This window comes from Lentinula edodes (genome assembly GCF_021015755.1).
Source record: "Lentinula edodes strain Le(Bin) 0899 ss11 chromosome Unknown C8R40scaffold_36, whole genome shotgun sequence".
NCBI classification, from domain to species: domain Eukaryota; kingdom Fungi; phylum Basidiomycota; class Agaricomycetes; order Agaricales; family Omphalotaceae; genus Lentinula; species Lentinula edodes.
In genome coordinates, this window is record NW_025764342.1 from 112100 (window position 1) to 128839 (window position 16740).

A 16740-nucleotide genomic window follows, 5' to 3' on the forward strand; every position below is an offset into this window, starting at 1 on the left:
ATTCTATGTCTTGCCTGGATCACAATTCGGCGAAGGGGCTCTTAATTCGGTGGTCGTTCACCATAACAGCTTTATAGTGGTACAATTCAAGTTGGGATAACCACTCGAGTAGTAAGTACGTCCATCTGGTCTATCGTCCTCGAGGCCTTGCTACTAAGGTCACTCTTCGAGTTCTAGCTCGAAATTCAGTCGTATATAGACCGAGATCCACCCTACAGAGTGCAAAGAAGGACATAAAGATAGGAATCGAGTCACCAATTGGCATTGCGGCATCACATTTGAAACCCACCGGAGTACCGTACTTGCACAACTGCACCTCCAAGCTCAATAAGTATATCAAGTGACGCTGTTTTATACAGCTGCCTTGCCTGAAAACCAGTGAGTTCATTGTTAAGCGACTGCAAATCCAACTTTTGGCTGATTATACTAAAGGTATAGACAGCTGAAACGAAGGGCTTCAACATTGTGAACTGGGATCATTGGGGATAGTTAGTGATATACTTGTTACATCCTCGGACATCATGGGTACACATTCAGCTATATCTGCAACAAATTAGTGACACGCATATAACACCACATTCATGAATCGGTCAACGCCAAAGCATGAATACGCGCAGCCTCTGCAGCCGTATCTTCTTCTTCTTTCCGCTTACGGTACTGTTCGAGATCCCAGTCGTCTTCCTCGTCCTCGCCCTCTTCGTCGTCGAACCATTCGGGGTTGTATTGGAACTGCGGAGAAAAATGTGAGCGATGTGCATATGCGGGGGGGAAATGGGAAGGATGGGAAGGAAGGAAGCGAGCAACAAAAAAGGTGAGAGAAAGTGGAAAGGAAATAGTGATATTCAAAAAGAGAGGAACAAATCAAGAAGCGAAAAACAACAACAGGGGATCCGAAAATCGAAGACAACTCACCAAGTCCCTTCCACTCATACCGGTGTTTTTACCTGCTGCATGTTGCGTCTCTTTGGATTTGCGTAAGGCCTCCTCCTCCGCAGTCTTTTTATCCAGCCGGGTCTGCTTCCACTTTGCGAACGTCTCAGGCGTACATGGGGTCAGATTGGATCCGAGCTTGTGGCGCTAGAAGAGGATACGGGTTTGCGTATGGACCGGCATAGATTTATATTGTGCAACACATACCTCGACCTCTAAAAATTCTTCTAGACTGATTACATTCGCCTTGTTCGCTTCTTCTATAGCCTTCTTTTGTGATTTGAGAACAAACCCTGGGGGTAGGGCGTGTCGGTACTGACAGTTCTCCCCGTTTGGACATTCCCAAAACCAGCCGAACCTAGAGATGCACCGGATGAGTAGGATGATTAAGGTATCTTGGGTAAACGCACTTTTGCGTCTCGATGGCTTCGACAAAGAATTTACACACGATCTAGAAATAGAAAGTCAGGGAGAAGATAATCGTTCTGTCGATTGTGCAGCTCACGTCTGTCGTTGTCCGTGGATTGCCAGCTTTTGACAGGACGACGCTTCGTAACTTTTCGTCATCCCATGTATCCATAGTATCTTTTCATATCCGACGTCAGCAAAACCGTATATCACAAGGGGAAAACAACACACCAGCTTCCTTTTCTGCCCTCGTATCTTCATACAAGTTTTTCTTCTCCACTTTCCTCCCGATATTCAAATCGTGACTATACCTACACTTGTTGCCCTTATCACATTGCCCTGCCTTGTGGAACGCACACAACACCGTCTTCGGATCGACACCAAAGGGCAGTTTAGGTTGAGTGATGACGGGTTTGAGTAAAGCAGCTTCTTCCCTCCGACGTTTTTCGTCATCTTCTTTGGCTTTTGCTCGAAGCCTTTGTTCCTTTTCTTTATCAAGCACGGCGCGGGATTTGCCTGCGAGAGCGTCGGCTTGTTGGATTCGTTGGACTTCTTTCTGAACTTTGGCGGATTTATTTTTCTGGAGGAAAGATAGGGAGTTGTAATGGGATTATTCGCTTGTACAATGTAGAGTCGATCAGTACGAACATTCTTCAAACCAAAGGTCTATGTCCTGGATCAGTCAGTGCAGCTTTCAGAGCGATAGTCATAGAAATTTTACCTTGTCTTCCTTCACTTTGGAGGAACTGCTGGCCTGTTGTTTTTTGGGGGGCATCTCTGATTACTGGTGTAGATCGGAAACAAGAAAAGTAGGAAAAAACTAAAATTCCGTCGAGCTCGATGTGGACGGGGAACCCGGGAAACGTCTGTGGCTGTGTCGCTGTCCTGTGACTCTCACTCTTCTCTTCATGTAACTATCATATCAGCTCATATCCTTGACAATACATCGCCCTTATAATCATTGTCAGGTAACGAGCAACTAATAACGAGTTCTGTGATTCCCCCGATAAAATAAGATCCTTTACTGGTCCAGTACTGGTCCTCATTCTAAGCGCCCATGCAGGCACCGGTGTTTTTTCGCTTTCATGTCTTCCGTCGGTTTTCACTTCCACATATCCCTCACATAGCCTCACATATGTAACTGTTGTAGATAGACTACACTTAGACCGGCTGTTCCGCTTTTGGGACCACATATTCGGATGGCGCCGTGTATCTATCTATCTATCTTAGACTAGTACACCCTACTATACCTCGCTTGGTACATCGTAGATTTAAAATGCACAAGGCACGCCGCCAGTGGGTACAGGGCTGTACAGGGCTCCATAGGCCTCTAGGTGGACCAAAAATGTCCAATTCCGGGGTAGCAAGCAAGCAAGGTGATTGGTTTTACGCTACTTTCTCTTTCCTGACATATCTGTACACATTCCTTTACTGTCTAATCCCTCTTGTTCACCTTTTGTCTACTACTTTTTCAGAGAATCTCTTGATCCAGTGTCCGACAAGATTCGATGATAAATCATGGATTGAAATTCAAACAGCCCGACTTTACGCATCAGTTTCAGCAGGCACTCTGATGGCCATCAGTTGGCCATTAAAAGATCCTCGCCGGGCAGTCCTGTGGTCAACTCCCAAACTCACTTTGCTGGTCAAAGTCGTGTCCAAGTCAAATCTCTATCTCTTTATTGCCGTTTTCAAAATAGTTGGCGCCTGTTCTCACGACGCCAAATTTGAGCACGAAACGATGGCCAGCTCGAAAACACGATCCTGAGCTCAATTCTTGACCAAATCTTTCGAAAATTAGTGCGGTATAGAGCGATAGAGGTGCTCTAGTGCGCCCCATAGTTTTTTTTGCAATCAGAAATAGTATACAATACTTGAATTTTCATGCCTCCTCAACTTCCGAAACACGATAACTTTAGAAATACACACCAGTTCGAGCTGTCCTTGAGATATGCTATGCATGTAGGGTCTGTGAAGTGCACCCCATGTATAAAAATCACATATTGGTCTGTGGTAAGTCAAGATCGAAATGGTTTTGTGCAAGCGGCTGATATTTTGTAACCACCAACTTGCCCACCTCTACCTTCCATGGGAAATGGCCGCAACCACCAACGAGGCCCTCAGAGCGGCACTGGGACTCGAAGGCAGCGAAATACTAAGGCAAACTCACCCCAGCCAAACAGTCAACATTCATATTCTGCTCCTCCTCCTCCCTCGCAAAAACCACGACCTCGACCAACCCCTGTTCACAAAGGCACACCTGCCTATGAGCAGATACAAGCATCTCGTTCACAGCTCCCTCATGATATGGACATTGCTGCTGCAGAACAGCTGGTGGCTTTCCAACATCAAGGCATAGTACCTCGAACAGTCCAACACAAACATACATCGAAACTTACCACGAGTCAGCCACATCTTACCCTTGATGAACAGGTCTTTGCAGGTGCTATGGGGATATCCAAGGCAGAGATGCTGAAGCAGAGGGAATACGAGAGGCAGTACGGGTTCGAGGATTCACTGAGTGATCCTGAAGAGGAAGAGACCTCTGCAAGGCTCTCTACACAACAGAAACAGCAGAGCAGAAGAATGAAAAGTATTAGCCCTGCTCAGGAAAGCATACGCTCACTGGATATTGATGATTTTGAAGACAGTAGACCCGTATTCAATGATGATGAGGATAACGACAGTGAAACAAGTGACGGAGGTGCGCAAACATGCATAGTTCTATTCTAGTCAAGATTGTTGATTCTTCAACAGGAGATGAGGTACAGAAGGCCTGGAATAACCTTGTCGGTAGTGTTGAGAAGTTCAACATCGTTTTTGAGGTTCCATACAAAACTTCTCAGCGAAACTTGACCGGGATCACTTCTCATACAACATTTGTTGTATTCATTGACGAGCTAGCCAAACGGATGGAAACCCGACTCTCTCTCCTTTCCAATATATCATATCTTCCATCATATAAGCCAAAAACTCGGACCACCGATGTAATGCTTGAAGGAGAAGAAGACTGGATCATATTGATCAGAGATGCCTGGGACCATGTTCGAAATACTCGCGGGAAGAAGACTAAAGCATGGACAATCCGGATCTTTGACAAAAGCCCAACTGAGACAACTGGCAAAGGAAAGGAAAAGGATGGGGGCATAAAGGTATTGATGTTTTATCTTATACGCATCATGGTTTACTAACTCATTGTTTAGAATGGAAAGAGATCGATTGTTGCAGCGCCAAGTGACCAACTTCCTGCATCCGATTCTGATGCAGACATTCTAGTAGCCATTCAGGGAAAAAATCACTGCAATGCGTGTCAGGCGGCATGCTACGTTCTTGCTAATGGTGATCACTATCGCTTTGATGACGAGGATATGAATACATGGGTTCAACTTGCAGTAAGCACTTTCTATTTACTCTCTTCGCGCTCATAAGCTTAGGTATATGTCATTAGTCTCGGCACCAAGCAACAGTCAACGATCCGCCAAGCTGTATCCTCACCCGGCTTGGCGAAAAGCTAGGTCATCAAAAACGTCGTAGTGCTCTTCCACTGCCGCCACCTTCTGTGCCCTCTCTCCCTCCACAAACTCCCATAGCTCCCGCCCCAGCCACAGATGCTATTACACAAGCCATGACAATGGTCGGCACAGTTACACCGCTTTTAGCAATGTTGATGAATGGGAATCGCACTCGGGACCATTCCCCTCCACGCACTTCTTCATCCAAGCGCCACCGAGCTGACAGCTCTCCTGCTCCGGCATCATCTCCATCCAAGGCATCTCCCTCTAAAAATGAGGAGCTACTTGTTTGGCTTCCCAAAGTCGATGCTGATGTGGAACGTGGCAAAAGGAATGCAGACTACACAAGATATGGTGACATTTTGGCTGAAAAAGGTATCTTCGATCTTGATGATCTTGTGCGGCTTACAAGTGAACGGCTCGAGGCATTCACTGGAATGGCATATGGGTTTTGTGATCGTCTTCTCCGGTATGCCAGGGAGGATTTGGGCATAAAGTTATCGAAACAAGCTCGAATTGGATAGTGATTTCTATAGTATAGTATATCCACAATGGTTGAAAAATCCACAAGCATCATTACTAGTTATGGAATACGTTGCTCGAATGAGATGTAAATATACATAGGTATCATCTATATTAGGGTGAAGGTCCTGTCTAACTATTTCACCCTCTCGTCGAACAAAAGACTTGATACAGGAAAACCCAAGTTCAATGGGGTTGTAGTCAGGTGAATATGGTGGAAGGAAAAAATAGCGCATGCCACTGCAGGATTATGAGTAATACTGTGTAAAGTCAAGACAGAAATTAGCATACCGGGATGTGATAAGGTCTAGAACTCGAGGATCTTTGTGAATGCGAGCATTATCCATGACAATAACTGACTTCGGAGCAGGAAATGGCTGCATTCGAGTCAAAAGAGCTTCGATAAATGCATAGAACCTCAATGCTGTAAATGAGCCTTCTATGACTTTTGCATATATAATTCCAGTGCTAGCCAGGGCCGGTAGAAGTGAATATCTGCAAGAGTATTGCGAATTTCAGTAAAAGTACATGTAAATGTGATGAACACTCACCGCCGACCACGAACGAAAAATGTACTCTTATATACACGCCTCCCACTCACAGCCCAACCACGTCGACGATATGGTGTCCGTCGATCAAACGAGCTTTCATCAACAAAGATAAGTTGGTCTGCTCTATATAGACGAGCATAATTGAGTCGAAACTGAGCTCGTTTGCGTGCATCACGTTCAATTGCAACTTTTGTTATCTATGATGTGGGCGGATTGAATCGATGGATGTTATGCAGAGTAACAAAGTACCTTCTTAAGAGTATAGCCACTAAACTTCAAGATGCGCCAAAGGGTTGGAGTACTTGCAAGTACACCACGCCGTTCATCTAACTCTCTCCGGATTTCATCCAGATACATGTCTGGAGTATGCATTAACAGTCCATGAATGAACTGGTGACAGAGTGAGAACAAGAAGGTTTTTCCAGCAATGATAACATACTCTGAGATCCTCAAAAGAAAGTATACGCTTCCTTCCTCGACGCCTCAGTTGATGACCAGGCCCATCCTTACTTCGATGTTCCGCTAGTATGCGCTGCACAGTTCTTTTCCGGCAATTTGATTTATGAATGATTTCACCCAAGGTACTGCATGTTTTCCGAAGGTATATGACAGTTTTTCGAAGGTCGTTGGATAGTCGATGGCCTCTGGTCATTGGTCAGAAAACAAGATCATGAGCAGAATGAGAGAGAGGTGTCTAAGGCTGTGCCAGCTCACAATCTCACAATCTTACCCATGGGGTGCACTTCACAGACCCTACATGCATAGCATATCTCAAGGACAGCTCGAACTGGTGTGTATTTCTAAAGTTATCGTGTTTCGGAAGTTGAGGAGGCATGAAAATTCAAGTATTGTATACTATTTCTGATTGCAAAAAAAACTATGGGGCGCACTAGAGCACCTCTATCGCTCTATACCGCACTAATTTTCGAAAGATTTGGTCAAGAATTGAGCTCAGGATCGTGTTTTCGAGCTGGCCATCGTTTCGTGCTCAAATTTGGCGTCGTGAGAACAGGCGCCAACTATTTTGAAAACGGCAATAATTTCTTTCGTTCAACGCTCCTCTGTGACTCTGAGCATCTCCCGAACTGCCCCTTCATATCAATTTGCGTGCGTCGTTCTTAACATCTCGTCCTTCCACGTCGTTAACCTGTTCTTTCATTTGTAACAGTGTTCTCGCTATTCCAAAATGCACTTCACTTTAGCCAGTGCCTACGTCCTTCTTGGCCTCTTCACTCTTTGCGGTTCCTATCCCACTGGAACAAATTCGCTTGCAAAGGCCAGTCCCTCTCCCACAGGCACAAATCCCGCGCCAAGTATACATGTATCGAGTTCCTAATCAATGCTGATCCTATAAATTTCTAGGAAGACAAGCGGCCAGCGCAAGAATTTATAATGGCCGGCATATCCAGCATAGGAGTGAATCGGCAGTCTTTCCACGCAGAACCTCAGAGGAACGCGCAGAACGTAACAATCACGTTTATCATGAAAAGGAATCAACCCGATTTGAACGATGCAGAAAGGATCGAGGCGGCAGCATATGCGAAGATGAGCGTACTTCTCCTGCTCGATGCGGCATCATCCGAGCTCGGCCTAAGTGGCGTCCCTTACAATGTCCGCTTTACTGAGAATACACCGTTTCCTTGTTCTAAAGCCGATGCGGAAGCGAAAGGGTTCAGTTTAAACATAGCTGGTATCCCTACTTTCCAAGACGCCGTAGGACAAGCTCCCATGGGATGTGTGGCTGTGGCTGCAAAAAGTCAAGGGACTGCAGTGATCGAGCGCATCACTCCGGAACTCAGAGAATTCTACACTGGGCAACTCATACCACATCAGGAATCGCTATTTTGGACCAGGATGCGTCAATTTGCGGATTACCTGAAAGACTGGGATCCGTAATCTTCGATGGGTGTCCAAGGTAGGGAGGGAGCTGTAGGGAGGTATGGATGTTGATTTGTACGATGGGATTGCAATGATGTATTGTTCAAAAAAATTGCGCTGCGTCGTATGTAGCGCAATGTGTTCTCGCATGGGTCCCGGTTGTTCCTCTTACTTACCTGGCCTCATGTCGACCATCCTTTGCACTATTCGGGAAATGGGTGTATGAAGTGCTATGGATGTGTACGATGGGTTGCAATATGATGTATGTAGAGAAAGTAAGGAAAACCCAGTACAGTAGTGACCGTGGAATAAGGATGTGGCTGTGTCCCAATTATCTCCTCCTCTATGATCCAAAGGCATCCGACGTACTGGTTCAACGATGGAGATACAATCCTTCACCAGAAATTTTTGTCTAATCACGATGATAACGATATCGTCTACCGAATCCACCACTCCAAGTTTCCTTGGCCGGAATCGCCCAAATTCTTATGTGGTTCATCTTCGCGGTTAGTATCCGGGCTCGGTTCAGAGATATCCGACAACGATCTGAACACACTTAGGACTATGGCCGAGATTGATTTAGATGAAGAACTTTTGGATGGTCTGACTGGCTGCAAATACGTCGTTTTGGATCACGAACAAGCCATCAATGCGAACGATCTGGTTGTTTTGCTAGATCACTTTTATGGGAAAAGGTAAGTAAGTAAATCCACTAGACACGCGCATCCTTGTCCGAATATCTGATTCCTTGTTGTGCAGTGTTCTTTCCCCAGAATCCGACCTTACTACTCGGATAGTGCCCATCTTGCGAATCACCAGTCCCGATCACCTTAATATACCGACGTTACACGAAGAAACAAAGAATTATTTCGTCAGATCGTTTCCCAACAATGCCCAGGAGCTTGCAAAGTTTCAGGGTCAATGTGCTGAAGAGGCAATGGCGCTGGCTGTTCGGTACGATATTCGTCAGGTTAGTTGATGAATCGCATAAGTGATCGTTCATATATTATTATTCAACGCCGTATTCATCCAGCCGCAAAAACCTCTCCTCTATTATCTTGCCACCCAAACTCATCTAGAACTTCATGACGCCGACTCTCAAGACTCGCGCACATCTGTATCCACCCTCTCTCATACCATCTCCACCCACATGATCTCTCTGTTCACACCGCTTCTCTTCACACCACCTCCTACATCCCATATGGAATGCACCGACGCGCTAGCAGAGCACTGGATGCCACTTGTCATCGCCCCGGCAATAGAGGATAGCGCAATGGGTAAGCCGTTGCAGACGTTGGAAAGGATGAAGGACGTAAATTGGAGCGAGTGTGGCCTTTGTGAGGAATGTGTAAGAATTAAAAGAGAGGAGTGGACGGAGGAGCAGGACAGAGTTTGGGAGATCATGGATACGTGGATCCTTGGGGCCGATGCGAAGGAGTAGGTCTTGAGCTTAAATATGCAATCGGGAATTTTAAAGTTTTAGGTGGGTACGGAGTATGAACCTCCTGCCAAGTTCCCTGACCATCCTTTACAGAGCGACAGGGCGTAATCTGATCAAGTATTACTTCACGCGCGAACTGCAGGAATCATTTACATATTCTATACAGTATGTATAGTGTCTCGAAGCGTTCCATCCTTCTGTTTCAACCTTTTTCGGGGAATATTAAATCTTCACATGTTGACTCTGTTTCTCCCCTGCTCTGCGTGATGCCAATTCCCCACTTTACGCTCGACTTGATCCCCTTCTCAGAACTTAACGTCAACCCCCACGGGTATAAATTGGGAGATTAGGTGGAATTGATACACGGAGTGGGCTGGGAGCAAGTGGTAGGCTTTGAACAACATTCAGAAGGCTCATTCATAGTCAATAAAAAGTATCACCGCCTCTCTAGCGGGCTTCCGAAGAACTTCAAGTTGAATAGTTAACGCACATGCTAATCTGGTTGTTTGGGAATCGGACCTCACCAGTATAATTTATATCTTATCCTATCCTACGGGACTTCAAGACTTGGCCCTAAGCTACTGTTTGATAGTTTTTACATCAGAGTCACTAGAGAGCAGTAGTTCCACTCATGTATTATATTTAATCTATGTCTAGAGTGCGATCGTTGTTGCGAATATAGGTAGGTAGATTTATAAGGCTAGGTAGAGGTCGTAGAGTATAGGCCATATTCTATTTGACGACAACAAGCATCTATGTAGCGGATGTAATACAACGAATATTTGATACAAAATTTGGGCATTCGAGTGCTTAATGGAGATGATATTGGCACACCACATAATATTAATAGGCTGTGTACCAGCTCTAATAGTGTTCACCACTGGAGCAAGCGGAGGATTTGACTTGTGTCGAAGAGTGTTGGGAATGTGTGTATTCAAGTGGTTTGAGAATACTTCGATCGACGACGAAGTACATGACCCCATTTGAATAGCGACTTTGAAATTATTAAAATCAACAGAGCAATTGGTGGTTGATAAATAAGACACTCACCCAAAACACTGGCATCAAAGCCAACGACACACCAGCTAACAGTGCAGACCCAGGCCCCAAACCGAGATTCACGAAGAAAGTTCTCCCGAAAAGCGGGAAAACGCTGGCTATAGAAGACCGGAATAGATCGTTTCCCGCCAATACGGAGGCCTCGTAGGATGGATACGCAGAGGTCACGTACATCAGTATACTTTGAAAGTTTAGATATATTCCGGGTAAGTAGAGAGCGGCGCCGATAACTGGGACGATCCATGGTACAGATTCTCTCGAAGTGAAGCCAAAGATAAGCAGCGATGTGGGAATGAATAAGCTGGCTATAAGACCAATCTCAAGTCTGGCTTCCGGTGCAAGCTCCTGGCCCCCGGCTTTCGCTCGATCGGAGCGTGGTTGGAAGTGAAATTTTTGGTATAAAGCATAACAGGTATACTAAAGATTAACAGGTTAGTCTATAGCGGGAGCTCACCGCGTCAGGTTACTTACTGTGAATACAGCGGATACTAGGAAGCCCAGGAACGGGAGGCCGCTGAGTCCGAGGTTGAAGTGGTAGATATCGGTAAAGACTAAAGGGAATGCTTCAAACCATAAGTAAAATATGGCGTCTATTGATCATTCTGTGAGTACGGAATTCGACTACGAGAATTTGAGCAAAACTTACAAACAAAGCCAAGGTATACATTGGCGAACATGAGGGCCGGTTCTTTAGCGAGAATAAAAGGCCTTAGGAGGGCCTCCTTGAGAATCTCAGCAACCGTTTCTCCTTGCGTATCCTTTTCTGCTTGGGACATCAATTGCTGATTGCGGGTCATCTTTCTCAGCCGCTGTGCCCGCTTCAACAAAATCGTAGGTTCGTAGGTCTCGGGTAAGAGAAGCATCAAAAACACGAAACTAAAAGCGCTGAGCCAGATCAGCTCATATTGCGGCCACCGCCATCCATTAACTTGAGCAGCAAAACCGCCTACTACAGGACCAAAGATGGGGCCACCGACTGCACCTATAGCCCAGATCCCAACGACATAGGCGACTTGACGGGAAGGATAGATGTCTGCCATTGATGCACCGCCTGTAGCAAGTGCCGGGCTTCCGAAGAACCCAGTGACGAAGCGGAAGGCGAGGATCGTTTGAATGTTGGTCGCGGTGAAGATAGGGATTTGAAATAGTATGAATAGGAAAAGAGACGCCATGTAAATTGAGTTCCGACCAAATATGGGAAGTTCTTGAAGAGGTGAAAGAAACATGGGGCCGATTCCGTACCCTGCGAAGATGATAAGTTACTTTGAAGGGCCATAGCGAGAATCGTGAGCCTTACCGAGTACATAAAGAGTAAGACCAAGCGTAGCGTGCGGAAGTGAAACATTGAACTCCTCCATGATACCAGGTATTGAAGGTGTATAGATAGCCGAGCCAATATACATAGTAAAAGTCATAAGGCTGATGAGGAAAGCAACAAAAGCTTGTTTCGCTGAGGACCAGTTTCTTCGAATCAACAGTATCAGAACGCGTGAATTGTTCGCGAAGAAAAACATAAAACTACCTTGGATTATCCGGATCGTCGTCACCGTACCAACCCACGACATTGGGGTCTGAAGTATCGTTCTTCTCATCTAACTTCATGTCGATCTCCGCGAGTTTCTCGCCCACGACAAACGTATTCTCTCTGGTGAACACCGTAGATGGAGTCACTGCCCCGCTGGTCTTTTTGTTTTCGTTAGCATCGCCGCATAGAGTCGAAGCGTCTGATGTTGCAAGCTGTTTCGTTAGAAAGTGGGTTGGAATATTAAAGTCGGGCCGCTGATCCTCGTACGGCAAAAATCTACCATTGGAAATGAAGTTGATGAACTGGCCAACAGTGGAGTCACGGATAAGATCAGCGACCATCGTTTGTTCTTCAGGGCCTCACTGAAAGGGGGTGGAGATATGGGGCGGAATGAAGAATAAAAATTTTACGGATCCTTTTTATATTTTGAGAGGGAGATAGCCGAGTCATAGCAGGTTCGAGTTGGCGAATATCTTAGCTGATTCATGAGGATGCTGAGCAAGACAAAGCTTGGTGAGCGAGAGCTCGCAAGATTCCTAATCCCATCATCGGGCGCCTGCATCGACATTCGGTACCGAATTCGGCCCGCTAACACTTGCCTAACCTTGCGCTGTGGTTTCATCAAGGGTTTCATGATCCAGTTCCATTCCTATGATAATGTCCACCGTTCACCACTCAAGCGAACGTCAATACTCGGAACTTAAGTTGGACTCGTTCCCAGGAATAGTATACAGATTTTTGATTAGTATCGTACATGATAGATTTGGAGTAGTGTCGAGAATCGAGATGACAGATGCCACCGTGATTAGTATGTAGATTGGGGCAATTTGCTCAATTCCAGTAGCGTGGAATAAGGCCTTCAATAAGGGTTCTTCAAGCCACCTGGACGGTACCTGGACGAAAATGTTTTTCAACTGCATTGTCTTTGGTGGTGACCTCGTATCATCGTACCATATCCATCCAATGGCAACCCATGGTAAAGCGAATCCAAGGCCCAGAAATGAAACAAACTTGTAAGTGAATGCCCGCTTGTTCAAGTAGTCGAAGGGCAGATGCTGGCAAAGTAATAACAATAAATCAACAATCTTAACTTTCCGATAGTCAAGGAGTCGATATCTACCGTGACTTCAGTATGGGGAGGAATATGACTTGAGTGACCAAAGTTGTTAAGTAATCTAGCTGTATTATGTGGCTTAGCAATGAGCCTCGAGGTCGAGGGTCTGACGACGGAGGAAGAGCTACGAGAAAAGAGAGCGGCTGATGACATGTTTTGTTCTTTCCTGATATTGAAGATTAGAGGTTTTCAGCTTCAAAGGCGAAAAGTTGTTGGGAATACTACATCGCATGATTCTTCCCTTTTATATGACCGTGGTTGTACCGTCACGACAATGGAAATAAATCCAGACTTTTTTTAAGTCCAAAGGAAATTAACATCATGGTTCAATAATTAATTCAGAGCGGAGATCGTACCATGCCACCGAGATTACAGCAACTAGGTGGAACTAGCATCTTCCAGACACAAATCGACCTCGACTGTTAGTCTGTGCTCAATGCGAAGACCACGAATCAACGGAACAATTAATGATTAGATCGCATATAATTGAGCTAACGTGCACGACAATGATTAGGCGCGGTTCTGGCCCAGACTAGTACACCGCCCATACTCCATAGAGTTGTCTAGACCGACGTTGATATTTCCAGCTTTGACATGCTTAATCGGCCCTCTTGATCAAAGCAGATCTAATGTTGGGTAGTGGCAGTGGGGATGTTTCTCTTCCTTTAGATCTGCCCGAAGACCTACTCGACTGAACGTCATCCCGCAAAAAACCTACTGGCCGCTGACTGGTGATTTTGAATGTGTTTGTAAGACAGAAAGAACTGACTCCCACCAAAAGTAATTCTTATGTTGATGCGTACAGCCGTGAATTTCAATCCAACTGAGTCGACGAAGATCCCCAAAATTATTCTTACGGACAACAAACAACAAGAGGAATACTTACTCGAAAAGATAGACACTGAACACGAATGCCATGACATTCAAGTCCCGAAAAGGAGCTTATGCGTTGAACTTGACTGTAATAAATATTGCAGTATTGTAATCTCTATAGGGTATGAGGCCTGCTAGTAGAGGCCCAAGAAAACAGGAACTCAGTATTTAGTCGGATGTCAGATCCTTCGGATTTTCATTGATAAGTTTGAAGGAGGGAAAATCAGACTGCGTACTTCCAATCTGACTGAAATTCACCACACGTTGCTCCTGGATTGCTCTTGTGTAGGTCTGAGTTTCGACCTGTTTCGACGCGTCTTGGAATGCTTGATCCGGGGCTCGATGAGAAAGGGGAGCTCATTTAAGTAGTTGTGATGTAGTCCATATAGTGCTACGTACTAAGCCTTTTTTGCGGTGTTGACTAGCTTATGTAGAAATCGAAAAAGATTCGACACGAAGAGCGGGAGAAGAGAGTCTGTTCAAGTGCCGAATCTGGGCGGCAAAATTACGTGATCCAACTGGAATCTTTCTTTCTCCGGTCATGCACATATTCCTTTATCTAAACCACATCATTCCGGGAGGGCAAAGCAATGATTTTTTGAAGGCTATGAGCACCGCACTCTACAGTCTCTACTGCACTGATGCTTATTTCCTAGTTTATCCGCAAAGTAGTACAAATACAGAGTACATAGGTAATAGGTATGCCGCGTTCCATGCTTGGTGCGCAATGGTCAGCTGGCTGCAACTGCTGTCTGAGAGGAAGTTTAGCAGATGATAGTGTACATGGGCGCTTGATATCTGCCATGTTTTCAGGCGGTGCGTTCGTTCTCTAGATAGGTGTAAGGATGAATTGCAGGCGGTGTGGCTTTTGGTGAACTCAAATCTTCCGTGAAGTCCTCATGCGATGCATTATGCAGCAAATTCAGATTCTGGAAGGACCAAACCTGGAAGTTTGGTCGAGTTCGGTCCTTCTACATAGCTCTACATATGTACAAAAGGTATGAACATTCGACGTCTCGACAGTTCTTACCTCCTCCTTACTCTTCATCATTCTCAGTTTGTGTCACTAGCAATGAATAGGGGCTTTCACCAGCAATTCAAGGACGATGAGTTTCAGTTAGTATCCTATACACTACACTGTGGTTACGATAACAACATTTCAAAATTAGATATTGCATCATCGTTCAAGGCCCAGATCCTGTTAGCGAAGATCTACTCTCCGTACACAGTCATGATCCTAGGGCTGAGGATTGCTTGCTATGTCCTGTCAACAATGTTCAGGAAGCCAGTGCCGAATACCGCACGATCGTCACACAAAATTTTCTCGGTTCAGAGTTGACTAACAGCCAGTTCGGGATCCGTCGTGATGACACTCGACCTGTTTCTACGGAATCTGCATTTTTTTTCTACGACTCGCTTTCTGGACCAGTCGTCTCCTCTTCCGATGAGAATATTTCAATTTCGGCTACCTTTGATAATCTGAAGTTGAATGACCCCTTGGCAAATGCTGTGAATCTTCCGAGTTCAAATCCTCCTGCTCCGCCGCTTCTTCAGCTACCAACGTCACCTTGGCGTTCAAGACCATCATCTCCGAGTTCAACATATAGCTTTGAAAAATCTCCCTTATGGACGATGGATGGTGAAGTTTCACCCTGTTCACCTGTTCCCGGATTCGCTCGGGGGCCCGATACACTTGACGACAATGAGAGGTGGCCGGTTAGCCGTGGTCGCGGACGTTCATTGTCATCTTCTGCTGCTTATACAACTTGGCGCCGCAGATCTCCTAGCGTCTCCAGCTTCGCATCTGAAGGATATTTTATCGATCCGGACAGGGGCCGTGGAAGTAGTGTGGTTTCTGATGCTTCAGAATCCTCTTCTGAACACATCGATCCTCGATTTTTGGGCCCCGATATTCAATCCAGTACTATTTGCGGACTGCCATTCTGTTTCAACTCTCAAGGGTCTGAGGGTGATGAAGGCCGGATTCGGCATACTCAGGTGGCAACCAAAAAGACAAGGATGGCAAGCGAAAAACGAAGGAAGAAAGGCGCCAGATTTCATTGTAAGGTTCCAGGCTGTCATGGTAGTTTTACCGCAAAGCACAACTTAATCAGTGAGTTAGATGAATTGTACATACATACTCGCTATCAAGGATACAGCTAGCTAACAGCTCCTGGCCCAGATCATATGCACTCACATGACGGAGTACGCAATTTTCAGTGCACTCATTGCCAGAGGAAATTCATCACGAGTGCCGTGTTGAATCGTCATATTCGCGCATGCTGTCCCAGGACCTCGGTAAAATAGTGTGTCCCAACCTTTTCCTCTGTTTAACATCCTTCAACATCCCCATCCTTGCTTACACGCGTACGTACGAGAGTATTGAGGCTCATGTTTTTAGTATTAAGAACTATCAAGGACTGTACATATGTTTTACAGGCATCATTAGACCGCGGAAATCAGATGCGCATCTCCATTCAGGTATTCATACTGGTCAGTGGTGACCTGGTCCTAGTCCTGGCAAACAGGCGAAGTTTCAATGCAAGTTTCAATGATTTGTCGGTTCTCCGATTCGATCCGTCGATGCTCAGAGTCACGAATGTTTATGTAGTAGGTGATGTGAGGTGATGCGATCCGCTGGAGATTGCCTTCACCCAATGTATCTATGTATATGGACTAACAGTTTATGTCACGTTTAACACCTGTAGCACAAAAGTTCCCTTAGCCAGCTTTAGACCTAGGCTCTACATATTTACTCTGAGCCGGATCAAGTATAATCGACGCTGCTCTTTTAGACGCACTCAATCTTACTCTGTAGCCTCCGGTGGCTCAGTTCTCACTTCCGAATTTGCCGCACACCAGGTCGCATCGACGTGGAAACTGAGCGGGGCTATTATTGTGTAGAAGAGGACGGGAAGAATTCGAAG

The 16740-nt window shown here is 45.6% G+C and overlaps 7 protein-coding genes across 7 annotated transcripts; 4 read left to right on the forward strand and 3 right to left on the reverse strand.

Moving 5' to 3' along the window:
• Positions 1-579: 579 nt before the first annotated feature.
• Positions 580-2113, reverse strand: C8R40DRAFT_1174375 (uncharacterized protein; the record flags this gene model as incomplete). The annotated part of the gene is made up of 8 exons (XM_046232171.1): positions 580-729; positions 913-1077; positions 1138-1288; positions 1341-1381; positions 1436-1515; positions 1570-1918; positions 1987-2004; positions 2060-2113. 8 exons carry the CDS (start codon positions 2111-2113, stop codon positions 580-582), a joined length of 1008 nt encoding a protein of 335 aa, XP_046082677.1.
• Positions 2114-3009: 896 nt separating this feature from the next.
• On the forward strand, positions 3010-5619 carry C8R40DRAFT_544397 (uncharacterized protein). Its single transcript, XM_046235398.1, has 7 exons — positions 3010-3351; positions 3455-3691; positions 3748-3931; positions 3986-4042; positions 4096-4490; positions 4542-4730; positions 4787-5619. Exons 1-7 carry the CDS (start codon positions 3223-3225, stop codon positions 5372-5374), a joined length of 1779 nt encoding a protein of 592 aa, XP_046082678.1. The 5' UTR covers positions 3010-3222; the 3' UTR covers positions 5375-5619.
• Positions 5620-6657: 1038 nt separating this feature from the next.
• Positions 6658-7983, forward strand: C8R40DRAFT_544487 (uncharacterized protein). Its single transcript, XM_046235399.1, has 4 exons — positions 6658-6713; positions 6936-7028; positions 7092-7199; positions 7286-7983. The coding sequence occupies exons 1-4, from the start codon at positions 6681-6683 to the stop codon at positions 7817-7819; spliced, it is 768 nt and encodes a 255-aa protein (XP_046082679.1). The 5' UTR covers positions 6658-6680; the 3' UTR covers positions 7820-7983.
• A 163-nt stretch (positions 7984-8146) lies between these two features.
• C8R40DRAFT_1072342 (uncharacterized protein) lies at positions 8147-9242 on the forward strand (the record flags this gene model as incomplete). The annotated part of the gene is made up of 3 exons (XM_046226448.1): positions 8147-8496; positions 8561-8771; positions 8835-9242. 3 exons carry the CDS (start codon positions 8147-8149, stop codon positions 9240-9242), a joined length of 969 nt encoding a protein of 322 aa, XP_046082680.1.
• A 1011-nt stretch (positions 9243-10253) lies between these two features.
• Positions 10254-12167, reverse strand: C8R40DRAFT_1054379 (major facilitator superfamily domain-containing protein; the record flags this gene model as incomplete). The annotated part of the gene is made up of 5 exons (XM_046224922.1): positions 10254-10718; positions 10773-10891; positions 10948-11544; positions 11599-11765; positions 11824-12167. 5 exons carry the CDS (start codon positions 12165-12167, stop codon positions 10254-10256), a joined length of 1692 nt encoding a protein of 563 aa, XP_046082681.1.
• A 172-nt stretch (positions 12168-12339) lies between these two features.
• On the reverse strand, positions 12340-13450 carry C8R40DRAFT_544622 (uncharacterized protein). Its single transcript, XM_046235401.1, has 5 exons — positions 13297-13450; positions 13166-13231; positions 12947-13106; positions 12783-12881; positions 12340-12731 (listed from the first exon to the last, which is right to left on the reverse strand). Coding segments are annotated over exons 2-5 (480 nt in total). The 5' UTR covers positions 13168-13231; positions 13297-13450; the 3' UTR covers positions 12340-12512.
• A 1090-nt stretch (positions 13451-14540) lies between these two features.
• Positions 14541-16717, forward strand: C8R40DRAFT_1072344 (uncharacterized protein; the record flags this gene model as incomplete). The annotated part of the gene is made up of 9 exons (XM_046226449.1): positions 14541-14543; positions 14627-14629; positions 14731-14811; positions 14871-14929; positions 14983-15522; positions 15592-15926; positions 16034-16119; positions 16253-16427; positions 16632-16717. The coding sequence occupies 9 exons, from the start codon at positions 14541-14543 to the stop codon at positions 16715-16717; spliced, it is 1368 nt and encodes a 455-aa protein (XP_046082683.1).
• Between the last annotated feature and the right edge of the window lie 23 nt (positions 16718-16740).

Excerpts from the sequence above, each read along its gene's own strand:
- C8R40DRAFT_544397 (XM_046235398.1), top strand. The coding sequence starts at position 3,223 with ATGCCTCCTCAACTTCCGAAACACGATAACTTTAGAAATACACACCAG. Across the intron at positions 3,932-3,985 it reads GCAGAGCAGAAGAATGAAAA|ACAGTAGACCCGTATTCAAT; the intron begins GTATTAGCCCTG and ends ATGATTTTGAAG. Across the intron at positions 4,491-4,541 it reads AAAAGGATGGGGGCATAAAG|AATGGAAAGAGATCGATTGT; the intron begins GTATTGATGTTT and ends CTCATTGTTTAG.
- C8R40DRAFT_544487 (XM_046235399.1), top strand. The coding sequence starts at position 6,681 with ATGCATAGCATATCTCAAGGACAGCTCGAACTG. Across the intron at positions 6,714-6,935 it reads CTCAAGGACAGCTCGAACTG|GCGCCAACTATTTTGAAAAC; the intron begins GTGTGTATTTCT and ends TCGTGAGAACAG. Across the intron at positions 7,200-7,285 it reads GAACAAATTCGCTTGCAAAG|GAAGACAAGCGGCCAGCGCA; the intron begins GCCAGTCCCTCT and ends ATAAATTTCTAG.
- C8R40DRAFT_544622 (XM_046235401.1), bottom strand. Across the intron at positions 12,882-12,946 it reads CTCCCCATACTGAAGTCACG|CATCTGCCCTTCGACTACTT; the intron begins GTAGATATCGAC and ends TTACTTTGCCAG. Across the intron at positions 12,732-12,782 it reads CATGGGTTGCCATTGGATGG|ATTTTCGTCCAGGTACCGTC; the intron begins ATATGGTACGAT and ends CAGTTGAAAAAC.